Source organism: Dryobates pubescens, chromosome 17 (assembly GCF_014839835.1).
Source record: "Dryobates pubescens isolate bDryPub1 chromosome 17, bDryPub1.pri, whole genome shotgun sequence".
Lineage (NCBI taxonomy): Eukaryota > Metazoa > Chordata > Aves > Piciformes > Picidae > Dryobates > Dryobates pubescens.
This window is the reverse complement of record NC_071628.1, coordinates 21,569,681-21,595,685: the sequence shown is the minus strand read 5'-3', so window position 1 is coordinate 21,595,685 and position 26,005 is coordinate 21,569,681. Positions and strand designations below refer to the sequence as shown.

The window sequence follows — 26,005 nt, the reverse complement described above, 5'->3', positions numbered from 1 at the left end:
AAGGACTCCCCAGAGAGGGGGCGTGGCCTTATTTCTGGAGGGGGCGGGGTTAATCCCCCTGCCGCCTGGGCGGGGCTCTCCCCCCTGCTGCGTGACGGTGGAGTCTGAAGCCAACCACTGGTTGGTTGGTGGTTTTAGTGCGCAGCCAATAGGATAACGGAGAAGGCGGGAAAGGGGCGGGGCGCGCTGCTTATACGGACATTTTTCTTCGGCGGTCGCTTGCTCGCAGCCCCCCCCCCCCCCCCCCCCCCCGCCTTCTACCTCCTCCCTTCCTCTCCACATCCCCTTCCTGGGGCCGTGGCCAATAAGGGAGGGGGAAGTGGGCGGGACCAATGCGGTGATTTGCTTTGTCGTTGATGGGCGTGCGGCGCGCCCAGTGAGCGTTTGGGGCTCCCCCCCTGCGCGGGGAGGGGCGGGATTTCCCGGGGAACAGAGAAGCGGGCAGCGCTCCGCCGCGGCGGCCGAGAGACGGTTACTCCATTTTACCCCCCTCCCCCGCCGAGCCTTCCCCCCCCAACCCCTGCCCCATCCCGCGGCACCGGCGCCGCCCCCGCCCGCCCCCCCTCTCCGGGAGGAGGGGCGCGGGGAGCCCCCCCCTCACACACATACACACAGACCTCACCGGGGACAGCTCGTCGCCCGCCCGGGAGGGGCCCGCCGCGGCCCCGCCGCTCTCCGACCCCGAGAGAGACTCGGCCGCTGCTAGGGCCCACTTCGAGGTAAGGGACGGCAGACCTGGAGGTGGGGGGTGGCGGAGAGGGGGTCGCCAGGCCCGGTACCGGCCCCCTCCAGCGATCCGTAGGGGGCGGGGCCTGGCGCCGGTGCCGCGCGCGCTGGCTGGGGGGGATGGGGGCGGGAAGAGAACGGAGACGGCGGAGAGATTAGAGGGGAGAGGTGGGGGTCGTTCCCCGGGGAGTCCTGGCCCGCACAGGCGGTCGTGCGTCCTCCCGCCCCGCCCCGCCGGGGGGTGTCCCGGCCCCGGCATGGCGGGAGCAGCGGGCGGAGCGTGTGGCGGCCGCTGGGCGCGCTGCGGGGCGGGCGCCTCCCGCCTTCCCTCCCGCCTTCCCTCCCTCCACCTCTCCGCTCCTCCTCCCTCCCTCCGCCCGGTGCCGCTCCCGGGCTGCGGCGGGACCGCCCCCCGCCAGTGCTCGCTCTCTCCCGCATTGCACGCCCCCGGTACCGGCCGCAGTGCGCGCTGCGTCCTCCGCCGGGGGTTCCTACCGGAGCTCCTCCTCCCCACGCTGCCTGGCCACAGGGTGGGTAGTGGGGGAGGGTGGGTGTGTGTGTACAGGGCCCTCCCCGGCCCCGCTGCCCGCCCCAACTTCCCGGTGAAGTTGCCGTTAAAAGCGTTTCGCCGCGCCATAGCGGCCGCTGGGATCTGCTCCGCCGCCTCGCCGCCGGCTGGGATCCAGGGCAGCTCCCTCCGAGGGTTCCCCGGGAGAGCTCTTCTAGCTCGCTCCCGCAGCCATCCGTAGGGACCTGTTGGAGCGGTGTACGGATCTATGGAAACCCGAGAGCTCCTCCTGCACGCAGGAATTTCTGAAGCGTGTGTAGCCTCCGGCCCGCATCCTTTTGTAGGGGTCCCTTCGGCGCGGCGTTGTGTCTTCAACTTGCTGTTTCAGCCCTGGCTTTTTCTTCCTCAAAAATGGAATTTGTCCACAAAATCTACCTTTTTTTTTTTTTTTTTTTTTTTAAATTTTCTTTCCCCCTCTGGGTTTGCAGGAGCCTGGCTGTGGGGTTCTGATTAAAACACTTGGTGTTTGCTTAACCGAATTACTGCCCTTTTTATGCCTGAGAATGAATTTTAATAGTCATTATTTGTGCAAAATAGCACCGAAGGAGGACATCCCAAGAGGCGTGCATTTATTTGGACCACTAAAATGGTAAAAGTAGGAAACAATTTCTTCTAGAGATCATTTAAACAGACGATCAAAGGCTTTTGGGGGCTGCACGTGGGTTGTTAATTCTCCCGAGGAATCAGCACCAGGTTCGTGTGCTAAAGCCTGGCTTAAGGATGACCTGGCACCTTGGGTTTTTGTCTGACTTGTTGCTTTTATGTTCCTCGGTTGTGCTGAAAGGTGTGGGGTCAGTAAACAAGTAGCAAATGCTCAGCTCGTTTCAGTGCAGCTCTCTTCTTCGGTCTTCTGGTTCTAACTTTCTAAATTGCTGAAATGCGAAGTTAATCGTTGGCCTAAAGCACTTAGCTGTTGGTACTAGCTGATAAAATGGCTCCTTGTGCTCACACAGTGATTTTAAAGCACCTGTGAAATTCCTTCAGCGCATAAAAGCAGCTCAGCCAGCCTAGCGTTAGACTGGGCTGGATCTCCAAGAGCAGAAACCCACTTTTTAGGGCCTTTTCTTCCCTGCCTGGGTGAAGTTGGAAGGTTTTTCTTGCTCTTTGCGAAAGGAAGCAGCCCTTTCTCACCCCAAAGTAGCTCCTTCCTCCCACCCACTGCTTCTGGTCTCGGTGCGAAGTTGCTTGGAAAGCTTCAAAGTGGTCCTTCACCCAGGAAAACGGCAGAGGACTGGGGAAACTCTGGGTGATTTTTTTGCAAGCAGTTTGGGGAAGGAGGATTCTCTCCCCCTCCCCCCACTCCTCCCCATCCCCTCCACGCAGCCTCCTGGCATGTGTGGGGCTTGGAGCACCACTATGGAATTGGCAGGCGGATTCTTTACGTTTCCAGGATTTATGAATCAGTTTGTGTCCAGATTGCTGCTCTGCTCTTCTCCAGTGTTGGGAAGCTTTTATGGCTGTTACAGCTGGACCAGAAGAGAGAGTCCTCTTAATAGCTGTTGTTTCGGCCTGCTAGGCAGGGGTGAGCTTTTGGGGATAGGCTGCTTTTTTTTTTCCAGCTCCTGTGGGCTCTTCTCTCTTTAACCAAAAAAAACACCCCACCCTAAAAGTATCATGCTGATTGTCTCCAAGGAGAGAGATTGGACTCGGGAGACTGCACAAAACGCTGCTGACCTCTCAGTGTGAAGCCCACCTTGGATCACTTCTTTGGGGTGGGGTTAAGCACCCTGGCTCTTGGCTGCTTTGGCAAAGCACAGATCAGTGCCCTACCAACTTAGCTGTCTGGATGGAGACAAGCAGGCTTCCTTCGTGCCCTGTCAAGCCTCGTGGTGGGTGCTGGCACCTAATCCACAGGCTGTCACCATGTCACTTTGCAGAAAACTCAGCTAACTGCTCCCAAAGCTTTCCCTAGTGCTTTTCCAGCCCCTTTTCCTTTGGGATGTGTCTCTTCTCCGTTTGGTCATGGATGTGCCTCTCCGCACAGCGCACCTCTGTAGCAAGTCCAGGGGCTTATTCCCAGGCACTGCATCCAGGCTGTGTGGCACCAGGCAAAAAAATACATCAGCAATTGCTGAACAAGCTGGGTCATGTTCTGGAAGCTGTGTGGCTGGGTTGGTGTGCAGACAACAGCACTGCCCAAATCAAAGTCCTGGCGGGGAGTGGGGGGAGGGTGGTTTGTCCCACAGGACATCAGCAGTAGCTCTGGGCTTGGAGCAGCCTCTCCAGGGTCAGGAGCTGTAGCTGAGGTTTACCCTTGTTGCTCCTCAGGCTTGAGTCCTCTCTCCCTCTAAAGGAAACCTTTTTAAAAGGTCCCACATGCATTAAGCATATCCTCTGCAGCTCTGTGATTTCCTTGCCCTTTCTCAGAAGGGTTCTTGCTCTGTAAGGACCAAAATCCTTTCTAGTGGCACTTCCACAACTTGTCCCTGAAGTCAGGGTTTACCAACAGGGCATAGTGTGGTTCCAACAGGTGCCAAGGTAGCAGACCTTCCTGATTTGCTTTCTCAATCTTCTCCTTTTGCCCTTTTGGTTTTAAAACCTATTTAAGAGCTGACCCTGCTTATCTGTTTGGAAAACCTGAGATAAAGACTCAATATATGTTTCTAGCAATGCAGATTTTGGAGGTCTTGTGTGGTAAGAAGCTGAAGAGCAGAGCTGCCTCTGGAGAGGCAGTTTTGTGAGACAAGAGGAGAGTACCAGGGCTCCCTTGACTCCCTTGCTCCTGAGGAGGAGGAGGAAGCAGGATGTGGGAGGTGGCTTGAAGTGTGAGGCAGATGGATGGAGAAATCTTGAGCTGAAGCTAGTGAGGTAGGATTGCATGATTCTGGTGGTGTTCCTGAGATGCAGTGTACCTTTCATACATTGTTCTCTTGCTTTACCAGCCAAGGACCCTCTGTGTGTTTATGGCGTGTCTGCCTGATGCACCCTGCCTGTGGCACTGGACAGAGCTGGTGAGCTGGGAGGGGGCATGGGTGGGAAAGTCAGAGCTGTGTTCCTGCCCAGTGCCCTACCTCTGAGAAGGGGAACACTAAAAACCTCAGACAACAAGAAACCAAGGCAGTTTTTCATGCTCCTGTAGGGCAGAATGTAGTGTAACTGAAGTTGAAAGATAGTTTGGGTAGGAGTAATGCTGGAGAAGGGGAAGGTGATGCTCCTTGGATTGCACAGAGCAGGGTTTGCTGAGCTCTGCGTTGTGCCACGGGTTAATGCTTTTAACGAAGGAAAGCACCTGAAATTTGTGACTGACTTTCAGTTTTGTGCCACCCTTGCTGTATTTTGGGGGCTTTTCACCCCCAAATGAAGATTACAGACAATGGGGCTTTCTAGATCAAAGTCTGGAAGGGGGTGCCAGAGGTATGTGCCACCTTCCTGAGGGGAGGACACGAACTAAGTGTGGTGCTGTGCCTGATGTTGCTGCAGTGGAGGGCAAGTAGCTGCTAAAAGCCTTTAACACTACCGATTGTGATTGTAGATTTGTCCTCAGAAGACCTTTCCACCTCAGCAGGGCTTTGCCATCAGCAAAATCAGAGCTCTCAAGTCTCCGGAATGCTCTTTGGGGTCATTCAGAACAGTGCTTTCTCCTGCAAGACGCAGAGCAGTTTGTGCCGTGGCCTTCAGTGCTTGGTCCTTTTCCCCTCTCTGTGGAGTTTTGGTGGGGGGATGCACAGACTTAGCATCACTTACTCTTCGTTTAGGGGCAGCAGAGTATCGAGATCACCTCTGCTAGGATTAGAAAAGCCTGTGACTTAGTAATCTTTGCTAAGTGGTGGTCTGCTGGGAGCCACTTGTGCACAATAGATGCAGACCCTGAGTAGGAGTTCAACAAGGTGAAGACTGACTAATGCTGTTGGTTATTGACTGTATACCTTTATCTTGACTAATCCAGGGCATTTTAAAGTTGAAGCAAGTACAGCCTTCGAATAAAAGCAGAGTCCAAGTGAAGGTGAAAGGGATTCAGAGGGAGAAGCCACCTACAGGAGCTTTAATTTTCACAGAGTGGAAGCTTCAGTGTTGATCACACAGCAAACCAGGTGTCTGGAAGGTGGCTTCCTTGGTTTGCAAGAATCAGGAGCTTCACAAATCGACATTCCTGCTGCTGGCTTGGGAGTGTATCCTTGGTGTTCCCTTGATTCCCACAGCACGGCTGAGACGTTGGGTGGCTCCACAGGGAAAGGCTTTTCAGTCAGCCTAAGGTGGCATTTTAATCCTTGTAAGGACACGTGAGCCTTCCAGCCATCTTCTGTCCTCAAGCAGCCTCTGCTTTAAAGGTTGATTAGTCCATGCAAAGCAACAAGTGTGGGACCTTGCTTTGGGAGGTGAGGCACAAAGCTGGGACGCTTGACAGCCACATGTACACCACGTATACATTATATTTATCTGCACACACCCCTCTCACTGCAGGCAGGCTGCTGAGCCTGCTCATGCTGTTGCACCTCTAAATGGCAAAGCAGAGCTGGGGAACCTTCCTGCTTGCTGGATATCACGTGTACGTGGCTGCAAACTAGCAGCTCTCAGCTGCTCCTGGAGGGAAGGAGAGCTGTTGTACCAAGGGTGAGGGGCCAGCCAGCCAGCCTGGGAGATCACAAGGAAGTGGAAGGACCGGTCGGGATAGCAGTGTTTGGAGCAGATGGGTGTCCAAGTCGGTGAGTGGGTTATAAATAGATGCCACCAAAGCTTTGCCCAGACTTTACTCCTGTAGTCAGCCATTGTCATGCAAAGTCCTGGCTGGCTGCGTGTGGGGATGGTGGTGCTGGGCCAGATCTGCCAGCGCTGCTGCTCGCTTTAGTCCCAGCCCTACAAGCATCAGACTGCAGCTTTACAAAGCTAAACATGGGCTGTGCTTGAGGGGAGCAGCTCTTTGCTAACCTGCCTAGCTCTTTATTTGTCAGCAGAGAGCAGCTGAATGAAAAGACAACCAGAGCAGGCACATTAGCAAAATGAGCTCCTGGAGTGTGCTCCTCTGCTTTCAGAGGGTGTGCTGGAGGTCAGACCTGCTGAGGATTTGTAACTTGTAAATGAAATGCAGTTAGGAAGCTGGTCCTTCTTTCCCTGGGTTGAGGAGTCTTCCTCTGCCAGCTGTCTTCTACCTGCTGAATACTTTGTAGACCTGATAAAGGACTATTCTGAGAGGTTAAACTTGAAGAGCAGCTCCAGAAAGAAATGATCTTCCTTTCTTGTCCTACCACACTCCCAAGTGAAAGGAGAGACTAGTAAGGAGGGACAGGGAGTGGAGAACATTTTCATTGCACAAAGCCTATGGTTTCAAGCCCGCCTTGATCCCACTGAACCTTTGTGCTGCTGGTTCCTGTTTATGTATTTGATGAGCTGTGAGATACTGGGGAATGATCTTTGGGTTCTGTGGTTAATGATGGATTTGGACTGTGAAGAGCTGGCCTGACTTGGTAGATGAGAACTGGCTTGGTTGGCGGTTGTGCCATTATTCTGGGGGAACTTTGTTCCCCTTTGTTTATCCATCTGTCCACCTTAGCAGTGAATGGATTTAACTGCTCTGGAACTGGAAGGAACTGGCTTTGGAGAGGTCCTGATGAATAAGAGACTGAAGAGGGTGGGTTTCACTCTGTTCTCTGCCCATCAAACACCTTACTAGACCTTACAAACACCTTACTTGAGGCCATCTCAAGGATGACAATGGCTACCAGTGCACAGGAAACAGCACTGGAATTTCCTTGGCAGGAGTGAGCTGGGGTTGGTGCTTCAGTCAGAGTGAAGAATTCATGGACCTTCTAGAAGTGGGACAGTGCAAACAATGGCCTGTCAGACTTGAAGTGAAATGAAGTTGCATAAAGACAACTTGGAGTAGGTCAGGATTGTGTCTGCATGTTGGAGAAGCGCTGGAAAGTGAGTGAGAGAGCTGCTGATCTGTGCTTGCTGGCATCCCTGGCAGGCTCACAGGGTAGGTTTTAGGCTGGACATTAGGAAAAAGTTTTTCACAGCAAGAGTGGTCAGATTTTGGAAGAGGCTGCCCAGGGGGGTGGTTGAGTCACCAACCTTGGATGTGTTTTAAGGTCATTTGGATGTGGTGTGTGGGGATATGGTTTAGGGGTGAGCTTGTTAATGGTTGCTCTTGATGATCCCGAGGGTCCTTTCCAACCCATTTGCACTTGTTGCCTTGTGCTGGTGAGCTGGGCCAGGATGCTGGGAGGGCTGTGACCATGTGGCACGTGGTATCCAAAACACAGCTTCCTACTTCCTGCAGCAAACTGGCCCTTGGTTCCACTTGGCTATCTGGAGCTATCAATAACCTGTATGAATAGAGAGCAACCTGCCCTGCCTGCTGCTGGCAAAGCAACAGCACTGGCAGGGAGCAAGGAGACGTTATTGGGGCCTTCCAATATCTGAGGAGGGCCTACAAGAAAGCTGGGGAGGAACTTTTTAGGGTGTCAGGTAGTGCTAGGACTGGGAGGAATGGATCTGGGGAGAGTTAGATTAGATGTTGGGAAGAAATCTTTCACCATAAGGGTGGTGAGACACTGGAAATGGCCTTTGGGGAAAAGCAGCCCAGAAAGCAAATCATATCTTGGGTTGCATCAAGAGAAGTGTGGCCAGCAAGTGGAGGGAGGTGATTCTCCCTGCTCTGTACTGCTCTGGTGAGACCCCACCTGGAGTACTGTGTCCAGTTTTGGAGCTCCTATTACAAGAAAGATCTAGGTGTGCTGGAGTATGTCCAGAGAAGGGCCATGAGGATGAGCAGAAGGCTGGGAGCTCCTATTCTATGAGGACAGGCTGAGAGAGTTGGGGCTGTTCAGTTTGGAGAAGAGAAGGCTCCAAGGAGACCATATTGTGGGCTTCCAATATCTGAAGGGGGCTACAAGAAAGCTGGGGAGGGACTTTCGAGGGTGTTAGGTAGGGATAGGGGGAATAGATCCAATCTAGAGGAGGAGTTTGACTCAGATTGGATGTTAAGAAGTTGTTCCCCACGAGGGTGGTGAGAGACTGGCACAGGTTGCCCAGGGAGGTGGTGGAAGCCTCCTGCCTGGAGGTTCTGAAGGCCAGGCTGGATGTGGCTGTGAGCAACCTGCTGTCGGGTGAGGTGTCCCTGCCCACGGCAGGCGGATTGGAGCTGGCTGGTGCTCGGGGCGCCTTGCAGCGCTGCCGACCCCGCGGCGGCTGTGCTGGGGGGGTGTGTGTGTGTGTGTGTTAAGCTGTGTGCCTGTGTGCACAGGTGCTGCGCTGCCGGCCGAGCATGAGCGCAGAATGAAGCGGCGGCTGGACGAGCAGGAGGCACCGGTGTATGCCACACAGCAGAGGCGCATCCCCGCCGGCACCGAAGCCTTCCAGCACCAGCACCGCGTGCTCGCCCCGGCCCCGCCGGTCTATGAGGCGGTGTCAGAGACCATGCAGTCTGCCACGGGGATCCAGTACTCGGTGACTCCCAGCTACCAGGTGAGTCTCCTGCGGAGTCCTGTCACGGCAGGGCTCTGTGCTTGAGGCCGGGTTTTGCTTTAGGGGATGCCGGAGGCGAGGCTGGGCGGCCTGCTTTGGGCGGGGGGGTGGTGGGTGAAAAATTCCCCCCCAGCATTAAATTCCAGCCCAGCTGGAAGCAAAGCAAGCTGTATTTCCAAGCAAAACTGTAATCTGCAATGATATTTACAATATTTACAGGTGTTTATAAACAGCACCAGAAACATCACCTGGCCAACAAACAGGGGAGCTGTCCTCCCTGCCTCTCCTCCCCCTTCTTACACCCCTGGCCACAAAGGGAGAAGTGAAAGTGCAGAGCGTTGTTAGAACTTAGCCGAAACAATGCAGCCAAGGTCAAGCAGAAGCCAGCACGAAGTTGGTATCTCCCAGAGGGAAGAAGCCAAAAGAGAGGAAGATTGTTTACCAAACTAATTCTTACGGTAGAGATCTCTCCAACAGGATTCTTTAGAGCTACCACTGATTTCCTTTTCACACCCAGTAGTGATTTATTTACATTCTGCCACCTTCTGTTCAAGATCTGTGGAAAACTTTAAAGGTACAGCCTAGAACTAGCACCCTGCTCATCTCATTTTACACACTTGCTGCTGGACTCTTGGCTTCATGCGTGCTCAGAGGCACCTCAACACACACGGTGTGATCTCGTGGTGGGTTTATCTTTTTGAACACAATTCTTCTACTGGCTCTCTGGATCCTTGAGGCAGGCTTGTGAAGGGCTTTTTTTTTCCCCCCTCCCAATTTTCTTTCTCAGGAAAAGGTTTGTCCTTCTTGTTGCTCTGCCACAGGTGTCACGCTGTCTTGGGTGATCTGAAGCTTAACAGCCTGGCTCGCATCAGTGTTTAGATTGAAGGCTTTCAGGCAAATTGAAATGTTGCAGAAAACATGACCCCAGAGTCATTAGGTGGCACTCTTCCCTCACTTGCCTCCTTTGCAAGGAGCTCTCATCTGGGGAAGAAGATGGGAGGGAGGAGGGAAGTGCTTTAAAGAGGGCACTGGAGATGCCTCCCAGTGAAAGACCAGGGAAAGGCTGCTCCTATGTTGTCTCTGCCGTGTTGCATCTTCCATGCCTGTGTTACTAGTGAGCTGCTGTCCTTGTCTAGTGCCTAATTTTACTTCCTTCCTGCTGCAGGAGGGATGTTCAGGCTGGTAGTAGCAGCCGAAGAGCCTGCAGGCAGACACTGGCAGGGACAGGAGGAGAGAGTGTGTTTAGGCTGGCAGTCCTCCTTGAGAAGAACTGGGTTGGACCAGCAAGCAAATCGTTTCTTGCTCACATGAACAGGATTCTGAAATAACTGTGCCCCATCTTAGAGGCCTGCAATGGAAAACTGGGAAATGAAAAGTAACTGGCTTTTCAAACAGGCTTTTTAAAGGCTCTTTTAATGGCCTTTCCAGACTGAAACTTTTCTGGGTTAATGTACAAAGGGGTCCCCAAAAGTGCAGCCTTCTGTTCCTTCCCCTGCTTTTCTAGGGGAGAAACCAAGCTTGTGTTTTCCCCTGAGTCTGCCTGCTGCCAGAGAGCCATGTTGTGATTTCCAGTACCCAAACTGAATGTCAGGAATGGAGAAGCTTGGAAGGATTCATTCATTCAGATCATGGCTTGTGACACCGAAGTGTCAAGGGAGAACCTTGAACTCTGTCAGACTGAAAAGTGCTATTTTATGCCCTCCTTTGGGGTCTTTTTCTTGGTGGCTAGATAGGCAGTGAGCTTGCAGGCTGGAGAGCCCCTGCAGCTGTAAGGTGTTGTATTCAGAGTGTAGGGTGAGAGGTGGCTCCTTGTGTTTTCAGGCCTCCCTGGGACGTTGCTGAAGAAGCAGAAGGTCTGTTTTGGAGTAAGGCTGTTAGCAGCCACAACTAAAGGGTCAAACTGAATGTACCCAAACTGAATGTCTGGAATGGAGAAGCTTGGAAAGATTAATTCATTCAGATCATGGCTTGTGACACTGAAGTGTCAAGGGAGGACCTTGAACTCTGTCAGACTGAAAAATGCCATTTGATGCCCTCCTTTGGGGTCTTTTTGTTGGTGGCTAGACAGGCAGTGAGCCTGCAGGCTGTAAGGTGTTGTACTCAGAGTGCAGGGTGAGAGGCGGCTCGTTGTGTTTTCAGGCCTCCCTGGGACGTTGCTGAAGAAAACAGAAGGTCTGTTGTGGAGTAAGGCTGTTAGCATTCACGACTAAAGGGTCAAACTGACTGCCTTCTGCTTCCTTAAGGCTGTCCTCGCGTTCCTGGGGCTGGGACACCCCCTGCCCGTGCCGCGGGTGACGTCCCCTTTGCCTTGGCAGGTGTCAGCTGTGCCACAGAGCTCGGGCAGCCACGGGCCGCCCATCACAGCCGTCCACGGCGGCCACCACCACCCCGCGCCCGTGCAGCCCCACGGCAGCCAGGTGGTGCAGAGCCACACGCACCCCACCCCGCCGGCCGTGCCCGTGCAGGGCCAGCAGCAGTTCCAGAGGCTCAAGGTAAGGCTGAGCGTCGCTGCCCGAAGTAAACCAACCTCTGCCTCAACCCTCGAGTGACCTTTTCCTGTTGGGGGTGTGTAGGGAGAGCTGTGCTGAGAAGCCAGCTGGTGACCTCCTGAAAGCTTTCTTCCTGCCTGGAAGCCTGGTGAAGGCAGGAAGGGACTGCTCTGTCTGCTGAATTTCAAATAGCATAGGGGAAAAAATGGATGTGCTAGGAAAAGATCAGGGGCAGGAAGGAAAAGGGAGAAGGATCAATCAGGGGATTCATAGAATTGTTTCATTTGGAAAATATTAGAGAGACTTAGAATTGTTGTAGTGGGAAGAGACCTTTAAGATCATCAAGTCCAACCGTTGACCCAACACTGCCAGGTCTCTACTAAACCACGTCTCTCAGTATCACATCTACACAGCTTTTCAATCCCTCTAGGGATGGGAACTCCACCACTTCCCTGGGCAGCCTGTTCCGGGGCTTGACAGCCCTTTCAGTCCAGCCATCAACCTAAGAGCACCATGGCCACTAAACTGTGTACCAAGGTGCTGTGTCCACACAGTTCTCAAACACCTCCAGGGATGGTGACTCCACCACCACCCGAGGCAAACTATTCCAATTCCTTTGAATGGGTTAAATTGCCAAAACATTTGATGCTTCTCTGAACACATGGCTTCTGTGGGTGGTTGTGTGGGAGTAATTTGGGAGTAAGGAAGGCTCTATTCTGGGATTATGTGCTGTAAAATCCTTGGGGGGGGGAAAAAAGAGAAAACTCCACCAAAAATAACCCATTTCAGTAGCTACTTTTGGTTCAGCTCTAGCAAGAAGGCCACGTGTCTATGAGTTGATGGCTGTTTCTTTGTCTCTTCAAAATACATTGCAGGTCTCTCCCAGTTCTGGTGGAACCAAACTTGGAACCGTTCAAAGCCAGGCTGGATGGGGCCTTGAGCAACCTGGTCTAGTAGGAGGCGTCCCTGCTCGTGGCAGGAGGGTTGGAACTAGAATCTTATAGGTCCCTGCCACCCCAAAACATTCTGTGAACCCAGTGCCCTGCTGGCTGAGAGGCCCTTTCCTTTTGCCAGAGGAAGGACATTTCATTTTCTGAAACCTCTGAAAGCACTTTCATGGAGTGTGGTTCTCTCTCCCAGGGGAATCAACCACAGATCCCCTGCCCATGCAAGATTTGGGAAATATGTGAGAGCCTTTCTTCCTTTGCCATTGCTGAATTTCAGAGGAAAGAGAGGTTCTGTGTGAGTATGTGGCCTGCTGGCAGAGACCCAGAGCTCTTTGCTTCATAGATTCACAGAATGGGCTGGGCTGGAAGGGACCTTAAAGATCCCCTAGACCCAGTCCTCCTGGTGTTAGCAGGGACACCTCCCACTAGCCCAGGCTGCTCAAGGCCTCATCCAACCTGACCTTGAACCCCTCCAGGTAGAGAGGCCATCCACAACCTCCCTGGGAAACCTGTTCCAGTGTCTCACCACCTTCACTGTAAAGAATTTCCTCCTAATGTGCAGTCTAAACCTCCCCAGTCCTTCCAGTACATCTGCAGGCTGGGTGCTGGTACACAAATAGCCACTCGTGTTGTTGGAGGTGGAAAACAATTTGCTGCCCACAGTTGCCACTTCCAGAGCCTCTGCATGTGGAACTGAAATGTCCCAGCTCCTAGAAGAGCACTGCAAGCCCATACCTGGCAGACATCTACTACACTGGAGATGTCATTTCCACTTTCTGCTTACTGTTAGACTTCCATAATCATTTCCACATATGAATGCAGGAGAAATACTCAGCCTAGTTCTGTTGATCCTATCAGTCCCTTCACTGATGGTAAATTCGGAGTATGCTTGTTTGTGGGTTTGGTTTTTTGTTGTGGGTTTTTTCCCCCTTTTGCTGATCTGTCTTGCCTTCCCCCTTCCCCCCCCCACCCCCTCCCTTTTTTACTTCTTTTTGGTACAGGTTTCTCTTGTGAGTCAGAAGCGGGGAGTGAGTCTCTCTTATTCAGATGGTGCTGGTAGTGCACTAACCAGGCTCATGATAGTTTTGCTCTGTAATTCCCTGCCTGGGCTCGAGGCTAACAGCTGTGTTTTCAAATAGTGTGTGTTTTGCAGAAGAATAGAGCTGGAATAAAATCTTCTCTATTATTGCCACCCTGTCTGTTCCCTCTCCAGGTGGAGGATGCGTTGTCTTACCTTGACCAGGTGAAGCTGCAGTTTGGTAGCCAGCCACAGGTCTACAATGACTTCTTGGATATTATGAAGGAATTTAAATCTCAAAGGTAATAAGATGTGTTTTGCTTCTTCCTTCCAGGTGAGGGCATGGGAGCTGAATTCTGTCCTTCCATCTGCAGAGTAATGCCTCTAGCAGGAGTGTAAAAGCAGGTCACAGAATCACGCAGCATGTTAGGAGTTGGAAGGGACCTCCAGACATCATCCAGTCCACCCCCCCCTGCCAAAGCAGGATCACCCAGGGCAGGTCACACAGGAATGCATCCAGGCTCCACAACCTCTCTGGGCAGCCTGCTCCAGGGCTCCAGCACCCTCACCATAAAGAAGATTATCCTTGCGTTGAGGGGGACCCTCCTGTGTTCCAGCTTGTACCTGTTGTTCCTTATGCTATCACTGGGCACCACTGAAAAGAGCCTGGCCCCTTCATCTTGACATCCACCCCTCAGATATTTAGACATTGATAAGCTCCCCCTTCAGCCTTCTTTTCTCAAGATTAAACAGCCCCAGGTTTCTCAGTCTTTCCTCATGGTAGAGCTGTTCTAGTCCTCCAATCATCCTTGTAGCTCTAGCAACGCAGTTGCGTGCCTTCTCTCCCCAGAAGTTAAATGCATCCCTTCACTGCTACTAAATCTCTGCTTAGGGTGGCAGTTCACAAGTTCAGCCTTGATAGCTGATTCATCTGGTTGTGTGCCCATTAATAATGGTCAGACTTAGATCTCACAGATACAGAATGCTGTCTGGGCTGATGAAATCATTCTAGAGCCGTTCTCCAGCAACGTATGAATCAGTTGTGCTTCATTTCAGACCTTAGAGATGATGAGGGGAAAAATTCTGATGGAAAAGTCTTCTGGGGAGAACTCAGTGCACCACTGAAAGGGTCTTTAGAAGTTGGAGGCCTTTTCCAACCAAAGCAATCCCCTGATTCTGTGTTCTTTTCTTCCTCCTTCAGCATTGACACTCCGGGAGTGATCAGCCGCGTGTCGCAGCTCTTCAAGGGCCACCCAGACTTGATCATGGGCTTCAACACCTTCTTGCCACCTGGTTACAAGATTGAGGTGCAGACCAATGATATGGTGAATGTGACAACACCAGGGCAGGTCCACCAGATCCCTACTCATGGCTTGCAGCCCCAGCCACAGCCCCAGCCACAGCATCAGTCGCAGCCTTCAGCTCAATCTACCCCGACACCAGCACAGCCGGCGCCGCAGCCTCCGCCTGCCAAAATCAGTAAGGTGAGAGCTTGGGGCCCTCATGCCTCCAGCTCAAACTGGTGTGGAGCTGGAGAGCAAAAAAGTTCATTTCCACACTGCTTTTTCATAGTACTCAGGAGCCTACATGTGTTGGGCTTCCCCTGCTGGACTGGTTTCTGCTTTTCAGAATTAGGCATCCTGGTTGACTTGGCCGTGATGGTGTTAGGTCAGTGGCTGGAGTCGATGAGCTGACAGATCTTTTCCAACCCAAGCTATTCCATGCTTTAACAGTATTCTAAAGGGCTTGGAAAGAAAAACCTTGTTGTTTCCAGCAGGGAGCTGGAAGATGCTCAGAGCAGCTACTAAAATGACCATGGGAATGATGTAGCAGCCCTAAGAGAAAGCTTTGCAAAAGCTTTGGCTTTGCAAGAAGAGCTTCCTAGGTAAAGCACTAGGCATGTGTTGAACTGCCTGAAGCTGTGTCTACTGTTTCTGAGTAACTGGAGTCCCAAGAAATTCCCTAGCAGACAGAAACTGTGCTAAAGATACTGTTCTTGGTGTGAAAGTGTGTGTGTGTGCTTTCAAATACTAGGGGCAATTCAGCCTCTAGAAGGTCTTGATTAGGTAGATTCTGCATTCCTTGAAGTCTTCTTTTCAGATTGGACACTTCATGGAAGAGCTTGGTTCAGCTACCAGCTGGATGGGTGCAGGAGTTATTGGCAGAATCTGAAGTGCAGGAATTCAGGCAGGATGACCACGATGTTGCCTCTAGGTATTGGGTTTGTGTGCCTGCAACTGAGCCCTTTCAATAACAAAGGGAATTTGATTCTTGTTTTAGATGTAATCCAGATGCTACTGTCCCACAGATGTATTTTGTGTGATTGGAAACAGAACAGGATAATAGACAGCAGGGGAGCTCACTCTAGATAAAACAGGATGCATTTCAGCCTCAAAATGTGGAAAGATTTGAGAGGCTGAGGGAGGGGAAAGAATTCCCAAAGTTTCAAGGGTTAATCTTTCAACTGTGCAGTCAGCTAAGTGGGCTGGAAAAGGGAGGTGTTAGGCCCAGGATTTAAAATGTGGCCAATAGATGCTTGATGGACAAACATTGGTGGGATTTGCAACCTCCTGTTCCAGAAGTGGCAAACAAACACGCTAGGAGATTTGCAAAGCTGCAAACTGCAAAGCTAAGACATTCCAGATTTAGCTTACCTGGGCCAGATTTCAAGCAGGGCTTCTACAGAAGCAGTGCATGCTCTTGGGAAAGAGGTTTCAGGCTCTTCACTATGGCTCTAAGTGTTTTTTTTACCCTGTTGACCTGCAAAAAGCTGAACTGCTTTTGTTGAAACTTCAAAATGAACCTAAGGGACGCACTAGGTGATGAGGTGAGAGTTCCTTACCTGACAGGTAGAGTTGGATGTAAACAAGGTGGCATCTTCTGGCCATCCCAAGGCAGTTATCCACACTGAAAACTCTCTGCTTTGAAGTTTGGGAGGTGAGAGGAATGGCTGCTTTCATTTCCATTTCAATTCCCCACCTCAAAACTGCTGCTGAAGGAATTTTCCTGTAGCCCTTAGGTGTCTATTAAGAGCATTCAGAGTAACTCCTCTGACAGCCTTAGCTGCCTGATCTGTGTCTCAGTCTGGAAAGAAACTCCAGTTTGCCCTTGCTGCTGCCTGTATGCATCCCCAAATTCTTCACTGGGAGAGGAAAAGAACTTGGCAGAGTTGGAGCAAGCCATAGCTCTGCATTTTGGGCTCTGTGTTGAGACAGGATGTGTCTCCTGTCGGACTGCCCCCTGTGCTCAGTGCTGGGGAGGCCACACCGTGAGTCCTGGGGATCAGTTTTGGGCCACTCACTCCCAGAAGGATATTGAGGAGCTGGAGCAGGTTCAGAGAAGGGCAACCAGGCTGGTGAAGGGTCTAGAGAACAGGGCTGGTGAGGAGCAGCTGAGGGAACTGGGGTTGTTCAGGCTGGGGAAAAAGAGGCTGAGGGGAGACCTTTGGGCGCTCTGCAGCTCCCTGAAAGGAGTTTGCAGTGAGGTGGGGGTTGGTCTCTTCTCCTTAGTAACAAGTAGCAGGACTAGAGGAAATGGCCTCAAGCTGCACCAGGAGAGGTTTAGGTTGGGTATTACATGAAAATTCCTCACTGAAAGAGTTCTCAGTGACTGAAACAGGCTGCCCAGGGAGGTGGTTGAATCTGTGTCCTTGGAGGTGTTTAAAAGACCATGGAGATGTGTTGCTGAGGGACATGGTTTAGTACCAGAGTTGGTAGAGTCAGAGAATGGTTGGACTCTACGATCTTAAAGGTCTTTTCCAGCCCAAACGGTTCTGGGTTCAGCCAAAAGCAGTTAGCAGGGAAGATCACTGTCAAGAACAGCAGCCTTATTGGCCTGGGTGTTTTGTTTTCCTGATATATTGTAGCCTCTGCTGGGCCACTGAATACTTCTCCTGTTTTGCCTACCTGTATCTGTTAGCCTTTCAAACCCAAGGCTCACTGAAGTTGTGCTTCTCAGCGCAGACCCTTAGCAGCAGTTTGTGCTTAGACAGCCACTAGGAAGTGTTCAGTTGAAGACCAAAATATTGTTAAGATCCTTTAGACCTGCAAAGGCAATAACTGTTTAGTAGCAGTTTAAGAGGAGCATTCTTCTAAGGATTTTCAGAATGGTTTGGGTTGGAAGGGACCTTTAAAAGATCATCCAGTTCCAACCCCCTGCAATGGGCAGGGACACCTCCCACTAGACCAGGTTGCTCAGAGCCACATCCAGCCTTAAACACTTCCAGGGATGACATGTCCACAGCTTGTCTGGGCAACCTGTTCCAGTGTCTCACCACCCTCATGGTGCAGAACTTCCTCCTAATATCCAATCTAAATTTTCCCTACTCTAGTCTCAAACCACTGCTCCTTGCCCTGTCATCACATGCCCTTGTAAAAAGTCCCTCTCCAGCTTTCCTGTGGGCCCCCTCAGGTACTGCAGTGTAGCAAAAGTCCTGCAGGGCCAGTAGCTGGTTGACTGGATGTGGTAGCAGGAGATTTCATCCACTTGATGTATTCCAGCTCAGAGGTATCCCTGTTGAATCCATGTTATCACAGAATGCATCCAGTTGGAAGAGTCCTCAAAGGTCATTCAGTCCAACCCTTGACCCACCACTGAAGGGTCAACACTAAACCATGTCCCTAAGAGCCAGGCCCACAGGCTGCTTGAACACCTCCAGGGATGGTGTCTCCACCATTGCCCTGGGCAGACCATTCCATGTTTAATAACCCTCTCTGTGATGAGGTATTTCCTAGCATCCACTCTGAACCTCCCCTGGCACAGCTTGAAGCCATTTCCTCTGGTCCTGTCGCTTGTTTTCCACTATTTGCATCAGATAAAGCTCAGTGCTGGGTTGTTACCTCTGCAGGTGGTCCATAAATGGAATAAGAGTGCCTTGAATCCAAAGCTAAAAGAACCTGCTGGTTTCTAACACAGCTTCTTTCCTTCCCAGCCATCCCAGTTGCAGGCTCATACTCCTGCCAGCCAGCAGACTCCCCCGATTCCGCCGTACGCGTCCCCTCGCTCGCCGCCGGTCCAGCCTCACACGCCCGTGACAATCTCCCTGGGAACCACACCATCCCTGCAGAACAATCAGCCTGTTGAGTTTAATCATGCCATCAACTATGTCAACAAGATCAAGAACCGCTTCCAGGGACAGCCAGACATCTACAAAGCCTTCCTGGAGATCCTCCATACATATCAGGTGAGTGTTTGCAGCGCACCTTTTGAGTATATAGAGTTGGAAAGGTTGGAAGTGACTTCCAAGATCGAGTCCCATCATCAAGCCAACCCTGCCAAGTCCAACACTAAACTATGTCCCTCAGTCCCCCACAGCAAACTCCTGGCCAAGCTGTCAGCCCATGGCTTGGGTGGGAGCACACTGCGATGGGTTAGGAACTGGCTGGAGGCCGAGCCCAGAGAGTGGTGGTGAATGGTGCCACAGCCAGCTGGCAGCCAGGCACTAGTGGTGTGCCCCAGGGATCAGTGCTGGGCCCTGTGCTCTTTAACATCTTTATTGATGATCTGGATGAGGGCATTGAGTCCATAATCAGTAAATGTGCAGATGACACCAAGCTGGGGGCAGGAGTTGATCTGCTGGAGGGTAGAGAGGCTCTGCAGAGGAACCTCGAGAGGCTGGACAGATGGGCAGAGTCCAAGCTTGAACACATCCAAGTGCCAGGTTCTGCACGTTGGCCACAGCAACCCCATGCAGTGCTACAGGCAGGGGTCAGAGTGGCTGAGAGCAGCCAGGCAGAGAGGGACCTGGGGGTGCTGGTTGATGGTAGGCTGAACATGAGCCTGCAGTGTGCCCAGGCAGCCAAGAAGGCCAATGGCATCCTGGCCTGCATCAGGAACAGTGTGGCCAGCAGGAGCAGGGAGGTCATTCTGCCCCTGTATGCTGCACTGGTTAGGCCACACCTTGAGTCCTGTGTCCAGTTCTGGGCCCCTCAGTTTAGGAAGGAGGTTGACTTGCTGGAAGGTGTCCAGAGAAGGGCAACGAAGTTGGTGAGGGGTTTGGAACACAGCCCTGTGAGGAGAGGCTGAGGGAGCTGGGGTTGCTTAGCCTGGAGAAGAGGAGTCTCAGGGGTGACCTTATTGCTCTCTACAAATACCTGAAGGGAGGTTGTAGACAGGTGGATTCTGGGCTCTTCTCCCAGGCATCCAACACCAGAACAAGAGGACACAGTCTCAGGCTGCACCAGGGGAGGTTTAGGCTGGATATTAGGAAGAAGTTCTATACAGAGAGAGTGATTGCCCATTGGAATGGGCTGCCCAGGGAGGTGGTGGAGTCACCATCACTGGAGGTGTTCAGGAGGAGACTGGATGGGGTGCTTGGTGCCATGGGTTAGTTGTTTATGTGGGTTGGGTTGGTTGATGGGTTGGATGCGATGATCTTGAAGGTCTCTTCCAACCTGGTCTATTCTATTCTATCTGCATTTTGTTTGAACACTTCTAGGGATGGGAACACCACCACTCCCCTGAGCAGCCCAGTCCCAGGGCTTAACCACTCTTTCAGTGCAGAAAATGTTCCTGATGTTCAACTTTAAACCTCCCCTGGTGCAACTTGAGGCCATTTTCTCTCCTTCTGTTGTTTGTTACATGAGAGAAGACATTAACCACCCCCCCTCACTCCAGCCTCCTTTTCAGTGAGTTGTAGAGAGAGAAAGTCTCCTCTCAGCCTCCTTTTCACCAAGTTGAAAACCCCCAGTTCCCTCAGCTGCTTCTCCCAAGACTTGTGCCCTAGGCCCTTCACCAGCTTTGTTGGTCTTCTGGAGCAACTTCAGGACTTCTGGACCTGCTCCAGGGCATCAATGTCCCTCTTGAAGTGAGGGGCCCAAAACTGAAACCTGTACCCAAGGTGAGGCCACACTTGTGGTTATTTCTTTCTGTGCCATGAGGAGCTGTGTCTGTCCAAGACTTGCATTTAGGTCTTCTACTGGAAAAGGTTTGGGCAGCAAGCTAAGCAGGATTCTGCTGCATTTATAGCATCTATAAGTGTACATGTTCAGTATATGTAGAATCATAATAGAGTATTGCCAAGGGCCAGGACTGGGCTGGCCACTGGATGAGTGACAAAAGCTCTCTATGAATCCCTTTCCCTTCCCAAAGGGAAGAAGGGAGAGAGACTGATGGATTGGAAAAGAAACTGAACTATCTGGGTTGGAAACAAGAACAATCCAATGAAAGAGATACAAACCAGTAAGGAACCCGACCCCTGATGGCAATGATGTTGCCATGTCACCATTGATGCTGGGAGCAGGCACTTGGGAGGTTCCAGACTGGAGTCTCCAGTAAATGGAAGATGGATTCAGGAGCTGGATTTTGGAACTGGGCTCAGGAACATGTGGATAGAGATCAAAGGAATGAAGCAACAGAGTCCTCCTTAGACACTGGCCAGTGAAGAAGAGACTTTACCCTGCTGGTCCCTCAGCTTTCTCCTGAAGATGCTGTCCATGGGATGCAATCTGTTGGTCCCTTTAGGGTCACCTGTGCTGTCTGCAGGTGCCACCTCTTGACTTCCTGCTCAGTGGTAACTCCCTATCAATGTTACCACGGCCAGGAGCAGCCTTTGGCTGTGCAGACCTGCCCTGAACTTCAGAAAGTGCCATCATTGAGCAGAGCCTGAGCTGAGAAATCACTTCTGGCTGATGACACCAAGCTGTGTGGTGCAGCAGACACGCTGGAGGGAAGGGATGCCATCCAGAGGGACCTGGACAGGCTGGAGAGGTGGGCACAAGCCAACCTCATGAGCTTCAACAAGACCAAGTGCAGGGTCCTGCATCTGTGTCGAGGCAATCCCAGGCACAAATGCAGGCTGGGCAGGGACTGGCTGGAAAGCAGCCCTGAGGAGAGAGACTTGGGGGTGCTGGGGGAGGAGAAGCTCACCAGGAGCTCTCAGTGTGCACTTGCAGCCCAGAGAGCCAACCAGATCCTGGGCTGCAGCAAGAGAAGTGTGGCCAGCAGGGCAAGGGAGGGGATTCTGCCCCTCTGCTCAGCTCTGGGGAGACCCCACCTGGAGTACTGTGTCCAGTTCTGGAGCCCCTATGACAAGAGGGATCTGGAGGTTCTTGGAGGTGTCCAGAGAAGGGCCAGGAGGATGAACAGAGGGCTGGAGCACCTCTCCTGTGAGGACAGACTGAAGGAGTTGGGGCTGTTCAGTCTGGAGAAGGCTCCCAGGTGACCTCATTGTGGCCTTCCAGGATCTGCAGGGGGCTACAAGAAGGCTGGGGAGGGACTGCTCAGGATCTCAGGCAGGGATAGGACTAGGGGGGATGGAATGAAGCTGGAGGTGGTCAAATTTAGGCTGGAGGTGAGGAGGAAGTTCTTCCCCATGAGAGTGGTGAAACCCTGGAATGGGTTGTCCAGGGAGGTGGTGGTGGTGCCGTCCCTGGAGGTGTTTAAGCCCAGGCTGGCTGAGGCTCTGGGCAGCCTGATGTAGTGTGGGGTGTCCCTGCCCATGGCAGGGGGGTTGGAACTAGATGATGCTTGTGGTCCCTTCCAACCCTGACTGATAGTATGATACTGACTCAAACCAGGCCAATGATCCACTACATAAGATGCTGAGAACTTTGCTGGTTTCACAGAGCTGTCAGGGTTGGAAGGGGCCTCAAAGATCCTCCGGTTCCAACCGCCCTGCCAAGGGCGGGGACACCTCACACCACATCGGGCTGCTCAGAGCCACATCCAGCTTGGCCTTAAAACCTCTCCTATGTTACTGAGGGCCTGTGTTTTGTTTGTTGTTGTTGTTCTTTGTCCCTTACATGGTTTGTGTGTCCCTTCTGCTGACTCTTCTCCCCTCTGCTGTGGCAGAAGGAGCAGCGGAACGCCAAGGAGGCGGGAGGGAACTACACGCCGGCGCTGACGGAGCAGGAGGTGTACGCGCAGGTGGCTCGCCTCTTCAAGAACCAGGAGGATCTGCTCTCAGAGTTTGGGCAATTCCTGCCTGATGCCAACAGCTCTGTGGTGAGTCTATTGATGACAGACTGGGGATGAAAGAACCTAGCAGGAAGCTGTTCTGTGTCCAGCCAGAGTTCAGGCAAATGTGCTTTTGCTGCTTGGGGTGGGGTTGTGGTTTAGCTCGAGGGATCTTGTGTCCTGAGCGTGGGGATGGGGTCAGGGTGATATGTTGGGGTTCCTGGCCATCACTTGTCTTTTAATTACAACCCCTTTGTCTAAAAAGGTTGCCCTAAGATTGCAGTAACTGCAGTAAAATCCCTTCATAGGATGTCAGGTTGGAAGGGACCCCCAAGGATCATGTGGTGCAACCTTTCTAGGTTCATTGTTAAATAGGATGGCCCAGCACTCTTGTCAAGCTCAGTCTTAAAACTGTCCAGTGTAGGAGAATCCACCACTTCCCTTGGGAGATGATTCCAATCTCTAGCTGTTCTCATGGGAGAATATTGGCTTTTGGACTCCCTGTTGGAATCTCCCCAGCAGTAACTTGTCCCCATCACCCCATGTCTTTTCCATGGGTCTCAATGTAGAAAGGGAGTCTCCATCCTCCTAGTAGCCACCCTTTATGTACTGGTATGTGGTGATGAGGTCTCCCCTGAGCTTTCTTTTCTGAAGGCTGAACAGGGCTAGGAGGAGCAGATGATTTTTATTTGTTTGCCTGGATGTATGGAACTCAGCTCTTGATGGTCTTGTGGGTTTGTCTCTAAAGCTGTTAAGTAAGACAACTGCAGAGAAAGTGGAGTCAGTGAGAAATGATCATGGTGGCACAGTGAAGAAGCCACAGCTCAACAACAAACAGCAGAGACCCAACCAGAATGGCTGCCAGATCCGACGGCACTCGGGAACTGGCGCGACGCCCCCGGTGAAGGTAAGAGCCTCTGCTGCCTCCAGGAGGCTGTGACAGAGCAGGGTGCTGGTCCTGAGCCTGTGCTGGTTTTGTGGTACAGGTTTGCAGCTTGAGAACACAGATTCATAGGATCACAGAACGGTTTGGGTTGGAAGGGGTCTTAAAGATCATCCAGTTCCAACCCACCCCTGCCATGGATAGGGACACCTCCACCAGCCCAGGTTGCTCAAGGCCTCATCCACCCTGGCCTTGAACACTTTCAGAGAGGGGCAACCTGTTGCAGTGTCTCACCACCCTCACTGTCAAGAATTTCTTCCTGATCTCCAGTCTAAATTTGCCCTTTGCCAGATTCAGTCCATTCCCTCTCATCCTATTACTAAAAGCCCTGTTAAAAAGTCCTTTCCCAGCTCTCCTGTAGCCCCCTTCAGGTACTGGAAGGCTTCTCTAAAGTATCCCCAGAACGTTCTCTGCTCCAGGCTGAATAGCTTCAACTCTCTCAGCCTGTCCCCCTAACTTCTGGGGAACATCTTTGTCATTCCAACAGTTCCAAGCCCTCCTTGTCTTGTGGGCCCCAGAGCTGGAGGCGGTGCTGCAGGTTGGGGCTCTCAGCAGAGCAGAGTGGCAGAATCCCCTCCCTGTGCTGCTGCTTTCCCTGCTTTGGATGCAGCCCAGCACACGGCTTCCTTCTGAGCTGCCAGTGACCATTGCTGGCTCATGGGGAGTTTGTCACCAACTGACATCCCCAAGTCCTTCTCCTCAAGAGCACTCTCAAACCACCCCTCACCCAGCCTGGATTTGTGCTTGGATGCCAGTGGTGTCTTGTTTGCTCACCTTCCCTATGATAAAGCTTCTAGCACAGTGCTGAAGGATTATTGTCCTAGCAGAGTTTGCACATTTTGAGAGAGCCAGGCTTTGTGGTGCAGTAAAAACAGTCTTGTGACCAGGTGCCTTAATGTTTGTGCAGCAGGGGTGGGCTCAGCCTGCTTTATTTGAAGGTGGCCTCCTATGCTGTGTGATGAGAAGCACTTGCAGACAAAACTCTATCATCTAAAGCCAGTGATTTACTTCCCCTTCTGCTCTTCCTTCTCCTCCTCCCCTTCATATAAAGGCAGCAAAGCACCTTTCAGAGGCAGCCTGCAGCCTTTCTGAGGATGTGGAGTGCAGGTGCTTATAGGGGGGGAAATAAAGGCTCTTGCCATGGGATGCAAGAGAGTGATAGAAGTGGCCTAATTTTAGGGAGGTGTAAGAGTGGTGAGTGATAGTAGGGGAAGAGTGGGGGGAAGGGAGATTTATTCTGGTAGTTTTGCCATGAGATATGCTACAGCCAAGGACTGTTTCAAGCACCTAGCTCCAGAAAAGGATGCAACAGTGTATTAAAAATATTGTGGTGCCCTGCTACTGATTAACCTTTAATAGTGTCACTTGTGACAACACTTCCCTGCACCTCTCCTTCCACAAAAGCCACCTTGCCCCTCTTGGAAAGCCAAGCTGTGATGTCAGGAAGCTTGAAACTGTCTTTTGGGGGGTTTTGTTGGTGACAGATCATCAAAATCTGGCAACTTGCTCTGCTGAACAGCCCTTTTTTGTTGTGTTTTTTTTGTTTTCCTTGCCTTTGTTGTTTAACAGAAGAAACCAAAGCTGCTTGGTTTGAAGGACCAGTCCTTGGCAGAAGCCAGCAAGCATGGTGTGGGGACAGAATCTCTCTTCTTCGAGAAGGTGAGAAGCGCCGCTCGGGACAAGCCAGCTCGAGCCTTTGCTTGGTGCTCTCTGTGTGGGGGCAGCCAGGTGTTTAGCACAGCAACCACCCTGAGGAGGTTCAGTCAGCCTCACCTCAGGTGGATTGTGTCCAGATCCATTGGAATTTCTTAAAAGACAGGTGATAACAGGGTGCTGGTTGTGCCTTTTCCCCAGAGGTCACCCTCCAGCTTTTTGCTTCCTGCTGCTGCTGCAGTTGGTGTGCAGGAAGGGGAATCTTCATCAAATTTCCATAGGAATTTCACAGGAGTTTTCATAGAATCATAGTATTGTTTTGGTTGGAAAAGATCTCCAAGATTGAGTCCAGCTGTCCACCCAGCACCCCTGTGGCCATTAAACCGTGTCCTCAAGTGCCACGGCCACAGGTTTCTTGAACACCCCCAGGGATGGTGACTCTACCACTTCCCAGGACAGCCTGTTCCAATTCCTGACCACTCTCAGTGAAGGAATTTGTTCCTTCCAACCAAACCTCCCCTGGTGCAACTTGAGGCCATTATCTCTTGTCCTGTTACTAGGCAGAAGAGACCAACCCCCACTTCAATCCAGCCTCCTTTCAGGGAGCTGTAGGTCTGAGTTCTCCCCTCAGCTTCCTTTTCTCCAGGCTGAACAGCCCCAGTTTCCTCAGCTGCTCCTAACCAGCTGTGTTATCTAGACCCTTCCCCAGCTTTGTTGCCCCTCTCTGGGCCTGCTCCAGCCCCTCAATGTCCTTCCACCAGCACTCCCAAGTCATAGTATCATAGTAATATCTTTCAGTCAGGGTTGGAAGGGACCACAAGGATCATCTAGTTCCAACCCCCCTGCCATGGGCAGGGACACCCCACACTAGATCAGGCTGGCCAGAGCCTCAGCCAGCCTGGTCCTTCTCTTCAGGGCTGCTCTCAAGCCAGTCACTGCCCTGCTTGTTTGTGTTGATGTTGAGGTTGTTCCTCTCTCCCTGAGAGATGAATCCAATTAATTGGAGAGTCGTTACCTGTTGCTGGTTTACCACACACAACAGCTGAAAGGAGCTGTGGGATGTTTCCAAGTGGTACCTCAGTGTCTTCCCTGAGATGTCCACACGTTTCCTGATGGCTCAGAGGGGAGTACACAGGGAACATAAACAAGCCTTTGATGTCATATTCATGTGTAGAAGGAAGTGTTGGTTGCTCCCTGATGATGTGGTGCATTTTTGCAGCCTGCTCTAGCCCTGTGCTGAATGGGAGCTGGGAAGCAGTGTATTGCTCAGAGGCTGTGTAGGTGTTGCCACGAGTGAAGCTGGAAATCCCTGCTGCAGAATCATAGCTGTACCGATGAATATCTTAATGATGACAGATCTTC

The 26,005-nt window shown here is 51.9% G+C and overlaps 1 protein-coding gene across 1 annotated transcript in view; it reads left to right on the top strand.

Annotated features, from left to right (window-relative positions):
* The first annotated feature begins 472 nt into the window (after nucleotides 1-472).
* Nucleotides 473-26,005, top strand: part of SIN3A (SIN3 transcription regulator family member A) — a 48,342-nt gene continuing 22,809 nt past the window's right edge. The window contains exons 1-9 of the mRNA XM_054168868.1: nucleotides 473-719; nucleotides 8,478-8,698; nucleotides 11,014-11,190; nucleotides 13,348-13,454; nucleotides 14,354-14,636; nucleotides 18,083-18,334; nucleotides 21,943-22,095; nucleotides 22,796-22,954; nucleotides 24,560-24,649. Of these exons, the coding sequence (XP_054024843.1) occupies nucleotides 8,510-8,698; nucleotides 11,014-11,190; nucleotides 13,348-13,454; nucleotides 14,354-14,636; nucleotides 18,083-18,334; nucleotides 21,943-22,095; nucleotides 22,796-22,954; nucleotides 24,560-24,649 (1,410 nt within the window). The 5' untranslated portion in view covers nucleotides 473-719; nucleotides 8,478-8,509. The remainder of the gene's footprint in view (nucleotides 720-8,477; nucleotides 8,699-11,013; nucleotides 11,191-13,347; nucleotides 13,455-14,353; nucleotides 14,637-18,082; nucleotides 18,335-21,942; nucleotides 22,096-22,795; nucleotides 22,955-24,559; nucleotides 24,650-26,005) is intronic.